Genomic DNA, 6,790 nt, shown 5'->3' with positions numbered 1-6,790 from the left:
TTGGCCCAGGCCTGGGCAGTGTTTTGGTATGTGGTACATAGGGTCGTTATGAATTGGTACCAACTTGATGGCACCTAACAACAACAGAAAGCATCTATTTTGTCTTCTACTGCTTGTGTGGTTTTTGTAATGTTTGATAGTGTATTTATGTCCTGCATTAGAGCTCATTGTTTGATGCTACAGGATAATTTGCTAGATTTCAACATCTGTTTGAACCACACTGTTGGCAGTTCAAACTCATCAGCCACTCCTCAGAACCCCTATACAGGGTCTCTATTAGTCAGATCCAATTTGACGTTCCTTAACAACAACAAATAAGAACTCCTAAATATGCCCTTATATTTTCAGTGATGATTTTATAGTTCTAGGCTTAATCCACGTTGTTTGTTTTTGTATATGGTATGAAATATGGGTCTTGTTTTATTCTTATGCGAATGGGTTTCCAGTTTTGACAGCACCTTTTGTTGAAGAGACTATCTCTTCCGCATTTAATGTGTTTGGCCCTTTGTCAAAGATTAACTGGCTATATGTGGATGGATTTACTTCTGAATTCCCAATTCTGTTCCATTGATTTATGTATCTTTCATTGTACCAATACCTGGCTGTTTAGACCACTTTCAACCACTGCTTTTTAAATCTTATGTTTTATTTGTTGTTTCAATAAATTTATGATATCTATTCTGGAGTCCTGGTGTGGTGCTGTGGGTTAATGTGCTATACTGCAAAGTGTGAACTGCAAGGTCGGTGGTTCAAGCATACCAGCTGCCACTTGGAAACCCTAAACAAGGTCTCTGTGGATTGGAACCAACTTGACAGCACTTAACAACAGCATTCTCTATAGGGCTCCCGGTGTGGCACTATGGCATGAGCACTGGACTGCAAACTACAAGGTTAGCAGTTTAAACCCACCAGCTGTAGTTGCTCCTTGAAAATCCTATACAGGGTCACTATGAGTTGGAACCAACTTCATGGCACTTAACAAACAAAATAAACAAAATACTGAATAGATGCTAAGTGCTCTTTTTATTTATTTCTCCTCATCTTTGCCAAGTTAATCCTGAAAGTGCATAGGTAAATGAGATCATTGTAACTTCCAAGGTCCCTGTGCTAAGCGTGGAGGGTCCTTCTCAAACACTCTTCCATTCAGGGCCATAACCAGAACAGGCAAAGAGATTCCACTTCGGGTCCTCAGACGACCATCTCTTGAAATCTGATCAAAGAAAGCAAAGGGTTAACTCCAATACCGTGCTTGGCTTCTCACCCAGCGTACACTTCAGGCAACAATACTCTGAGAGCAGTATGTTGTTGTGATTGTTAAGTGCCTTTGCTGAGTCGGTTCCCACTCATAGCAGCCCTGTATATGTCTAAATCACCAGCTTCATGGTTAGCAGTTCAGAACCTGTTTTACAGTGCCACACCTGGACCCCAAAAGCAGTACAAGATAGTACAGAATAGTGAAAAATAGATAGGATTTGATTCCAAAGACACAGGCTTCTGTTTCAGGTCTGCTAGTTGAGGGATGGTTATGTGTTTAGTTGTATTTCCCAAAAAGATCTGTTAAAATTCTAACCTTGGTACCTGGGATTGTGATGTTGTTTGAAAATAGTTAAAATGAGATCATTAGGGTAGATCTAATCTAGTTTGACTGGTGTCATTTTAGAGAAAGTATAGACAGAGAGACACAGGAAAAAATGCCATGTGATTGATGATCAAGAAAGAAATTGGAGTATGGCATCTACAAGCCAAAGAATGCCCAGGATTTCTCCCAGCACCAGAAGTTAAGAGAGAAGCATGGGAGACTGCCCTGCAGTCTTTCTTCAGTGAAAACATTCCTAACCAACACCATGATTTCAGACTTCTAGTCTTCCAAGGATAAAGTTCTCTTGTTCTAAGCCTTCTCATTTGTGGTCATTTGTTACAGCAGCCATTGAGAACTAATACAAGGACTTTGGGTGAAAATGCAGCAAATAATTCTATTACATAAACTGGTCAAAATCAAATACAATAAGGTTTTTTAAGTGTTCTTTTAAAACACTATAACAAAACCTGTTGTCAATAAGTCAATGCCAACCCATAGTGACCCTATACCAAACCCACTGCCATTGAGTCCATTATGACTCCTGGAACTACTATATAGTTTCTGAGACTGCAAATCATTATGGGAGAAAACAGCCTCATTTTTCTCCTACAGAGCAGTTGGTGAGTGTTGAACCGCTGATCTTGTGGTTAGCACCCCAATGTCTACTTCAAAGATTTTCATTTACCTGTCTGCCCCATCTGCTCAAAGAAATTTATCACCCTGAAAACTCCTACCTCATAATATTTCTCAGGGGCAAGTTGGCTCCCACTCAGAACAATCTGTGGGAAAATATAACTTGTTCCAAATGTGCCACTGAGGGAAAAGTCTTCAAACTTGGTAAATGGTGACCCCACAGGCTCCCCACATGTTTTCAAGTCAGTGGTTTGACATTTCAGTAATGTGCATATCTATGCAGGAAAAGACAAAACAAAGGTGGTCAGAAATATTGGAACTATAGTAAGATATAACTTTTCTCTGGTAAATAATACTATTTCTAAGAACCGAGTAATATTTGTTAAGTTTCCTCTCAGGTAGAGATTTTCAAACCTATAAGTGAACCCTGAAATCAATTTAGTTGGTCAGCATTGGCACTTTTTATATGAAACCAGGTAGAATACACTAGGATTTTAAAGTTAGAGTGTACTGTACATAATTATTTCTAATTCTTTAGCTGAATCTATTACAATTTTGAAAGAAATGCGATGATGGCCCCCCAAAAGAAGGCCGAATAAACTATTAATAAAATTATTCTATTGCTGTTAGTTGTTGTCAGTAGAATAGAATTGAATTCTCCATAAGGTGTTCAAAACTGTACCTTTCAGTAGTCGATTGCCAGACCTTACTTCTGAGGTACCTTTGAGTATACTTGAGCTGCCAACTTTTTAGTTAGTGGTCCAGGCTTCAGGAGCCTCAGTGCCACATTAATGAGTTAAGAGCCTGGATGCTGACCGAAAAGTAGGCTCTGCAACACAACGATGTGACACTGTGCTTCTACAAAGATTGTTGTTGTGTGCCATCGAGTCAGTTCTGATGCATAGTGACCCTGTATAGAGTTTCCAAGGAGCAGCTGGTGAGCTTGAACCACCGATCCTGCAGTTCAAATGACTTTGCAGTCCACAGCACTGCACCAGAACTCTCTATAGAGATAACTACCACGGAAACCCTCTGGGGGCATTTCTACTCTGTCCTATAGGGTCTCTGTGAGTGGAAAGCCACTGGAGTTTTTTTTAGTATAAGGTTTACCCATTTGTACCACCCAGGGACTCCAAAATTGCCCTAAGACTTAGCTATTTAACCATGAGCTCTGGCAGAGTAGTTGTTACAAATCGGGCTGCAAACCGCAAGGTCAGCAGTTCAAAACTACCAGCTGCTCCGCGGGAGAAAGATGAGGCTTTCTGCTTCTGTAAAGATGTATAGCCTCAGAAACCCTGTTCAGGGTTTCTATGAGTCGGAACCGACTCGATGGCACATAACAACAACAACCTGTATGTGAAATGCAGGGTAGGCGGTTAAAGTTTACCAGCTTTACAGGGTCACTATGGGTCGGAATCAACTCAGCAGTGCTTAACAACAACAAACCTGTACGTAATATTGGCCTTCTACTGTATGCAGTCCGTCGAAAGCACCCAGAACATACACCTCATCTGATCTCTTCTCAGACATCTTGTACGTTAAATGACAACACAGGTCTTTCTGACACACTGTGTAGTTTCCTGTGCTTTCCTTAAGCTCGGTGAAGGTAAACTCATCAAAATAAATAATTCCTGGAAAATTGGACTGCTCAGATGAGAACGGCTTGACGCTTTTGGCATAAGCACTCCAGTCAACAGCTGCTGGATATGTGGGGTCACGGCGAGGGTGGGATTTTAATTCTGATAGCAGCAGCTGGCCACTCGTGGTTTCCATGTCATAGTGGTATACTTTGACAGCCTCTGGTGAATAGATTCCACTCCCTGCAGCCAACAGAAAGAAGCAAATGTTGGTTTTGAAAATTTTCATGGCCCCAAGCCAATAGCATCGGGCCCATGAGAAGTTAAATAGGAAGTTATTAAGTGTAACCACTTTTAGAGAGTTAAGGAAGTAGCTATTACAGTGGTGTCAGATTCCATTTGACTCTGCATCTTTCAGAAACATTCATGCTGAACTTGGATGGCTTATAGCCTACATGTTTAAGCCCCCAGCTGATAACTGAAAGATCTGTGGTTGGAACCCACCAGTCACTCCCCAGGAGAAAACAGTGGTAGTTTCTTTCTATAAAGATTACAGCCTTAGAAACCCTATTATTATGGTTAAGTGCCGTCGAGTCGGTTCCAATCTATAGCAACCCTGTATAGGGTTTCTGAGGAGCAGCTGGTGAGCTTGAACCACCAACCTTGCAGTTCAAACTACTTTGCAGTCCAGCACAGAAACCCACAGCATCACACCAGGACTCTTAAAAACCCTATAGAGCAGTTCTATTCTGTCCTATAGGGTCATTATAAGTCAGAATTGACTTGGTTGCAAACAATAACATTTACAACTAAAGCTACCCTTTAGTTTTGCCTACTTAGCAACAAACTGAAAACTCCCCACAGAGCTCTCCATTGACCTATTTACTTGTGTTTGTGTTTCATCATTGGGATAAATGAACAGCAAAGTAATCAAGAGGGGAGAACTTAGTCTGCATTGTCTTCAATAGGTTGTTGTTGTTAAGTGACTTTGAGTCGGTTACAACCCATAGCGACCCTGTATAGTGTTTCCATGGAGTGGCTTGTGAGCTTGAATTGTCAACATTGTGGTTCAAACTGAATTCACAGTCCAGCACATTAGCCCACAGTGCCACAAAAAATTAATTAAGTCTAAAATGCGTTCATCTCTTAAGCAGTAAAAACCATTCTGCTATCATCAGTAAGGAGCCCTGGTGTGGTGCTGTGGTTAATTCACTGGACAGCAAGGTCAGTTTGAAACATAAGGTTGGTGGTTCAAGCTCACCAATTAATCTTCAGAAATCCAATACAGGGTTGATATGAGCCAAAGTCAACTTGAAGTCACTTAACAACAACCATTAATATGGAGTCCTGGTGTGGCACTATACGATGAGTACTGGACTGCTAACCAAAAGGTTGGTGGTCCAAACCCACCATTTCTCCTCCAAAACCCTATACAGGGTCACTGTGAGTCAAAACTGACTCAATGGCACACAACAATATTAATATGGTAGCTCTGTGACTCTGTAGGATCAGTAGTTCTAGCTCATCAGCTACTTCATGGGAGGAAGATGAGGCTTTCTGCTCCAGCAAAAATTTCCAGCCTCAGAAACCCTACACAGCGTTGCTGTCTTCAGCTATACCACCTTGAGCATGCCATATTTGTCGTATCTTGGAAGCTAAGTAGGGTCTGGCCTAGTTAGTACTTGGGTGGGAGACTGCCTGGGAAAACCAGTGCTGTAGGCTGAGCCCTACCTAGTGTGACACTGTAGGATAAGCATTGGCTGTTCAAACCCAACAACCACTCCAGGAAACCATATACAGGGTCGCTCTGAGTTGGAACTGACTCAACAGGACACAACAGCATCAGTGTGTCGGAACCAACTCGACAGCACTTAATAACAACAACAATCAGTAATGAGACAGATGTTGGCTGGGGAACTCCTTACAACTGGTTTTGTTTTTTTATATGACTTAAATTCTCTATAACTCCAATTTCCCCTCATATAAAACTGAGATCAGTTGTGCCTCCTATTTGTGAGTGAAGATTCACAGAGATAACATTGCTTCAACAATATCGATATAATCTGTACTATTATTCATTGTGGTATATTAGAGTTAATAAAAGAACCATTAAGGAAATGTATGGCTTGAAAATCCATTAAATTCAGATGACCATTTTCACTTGGGGTATTTCAGGCGAGAGCTACCTGTCATGTGCATCCTAGTATGGTGGATATTTGCAGCAAGGAGATTAACTCTCATGCCCCTGGCCCATGATGAGTGGAAGGGAACAGCCGAGAAGAGGGGCAACGTGTTGAGCCAGGCAGTGGGGTAGAGAATGCTGTCAACCTGGAAGTCTTCCACCACAACCACAGCTGGGTCGTGAGAAAAAATGTCAAAGCAAGTGAAAATGCCAAACTTTCCAAAAGGAGTCTTGAAAGTCACAAATTCTGAATCCTTAGGGTAGTCGAACTGAGTTTCAGGTGGAAAAAGATTGTACTATTAACAAAAAGGAAAAAAAAAAAAAGAAAGAAAATTAGTAAGAAAACTGAGAAGTCAATGCCATCAACGTCCATAAGCCACCCCCACCCTGAATGTTGATGTGCATGTTTAAAACAGTTCCCCGTAAGTTTGCATAAATATTGTCTGATCCTCCACTTGGAGTTTTTTGAGTTTTCTTGCTGGGATCTTAACCAAAAAGCTTTATTTTTTCCAAAATCCATTAAGAAAAATATATCTGTAAATGATACTTAAAATGTACCTATTTCTGTTTTGAAATCACAGGTTGTTCCAAGGCTGTAAATCTTGACGGGATCAGAAAGCCTCATCTTTCTCCTGCAGGACGGTTTGTAGTTATGAACTGCTGACCTTGAGGTTAACAGCCCGACCAGTAACCTCTTGTAGCAAGTGTTAATAGTTAACTTTTTTCTATCTCCCTACAATAATACTACTTGTTGATAAGTGCTGTTGAGTCAGTTCTGACTCATAGCAACCCTGTGTCTAACAGAATAAAACACTGCCT

General features: G+C 41.0%; 1 protein-coding gene across 1 annotated transcript in view; it reads right to left on the bottom strand.

Annotated features, from left to right (window-relative positions):
* Nucleotides 1-1,081: 1,081 nt before the first annotated feature.
* Nucleotides 1,082-6,790, bottom strand: part of VNN3 (vanin 3) — a 23,173-nt gene continuing 17,464 nt past the window's right edge. Inside the window, exons 4-7 of the mRNA XM_006834655.1 lie at nt 5,976-6,267; nt 3,659-4,032; nt 2,314-2,487; nt 1,082-1,210 (exon numbers count right to left, since the gene is read on the bottom strand). Coding sequence (XP_006834718.1) covers nt 1,082-1,210; nt 2,314-2,487; nt 3,659-4,032; nt 5,976-6,267 — 969 coding nt within the window. The remainder of the gene's footprint in view (nt 1,211-2,313; nt 2,488-3,658; nt 4,033-5,975; nt 6,268-6,790) is intronic.

The sequence above is a fragment of the Chrysochloris asiatica genome, unplaced genomic scaffold (genome assembly GCF_000296735.1).
Source record: "Chrysochloris asiatica unplaced genomic scaffold, ChrAsi1.0 scaffold00013, whole genome shotgun sequence".
In the NCBI taxonomy this organism is placed as follows: Eukaryota; Metazoa; Chordata; class Mammalia; order Afrosoricida; family Chrysochloridae; genus Chrysochloris; species Chrysochloris asiatica.
The sequence above is the reverse complement of the archived record's forward strand: the minus strand, read 5'-3'. Positions and strand labels throughout refer to the sequence as shown.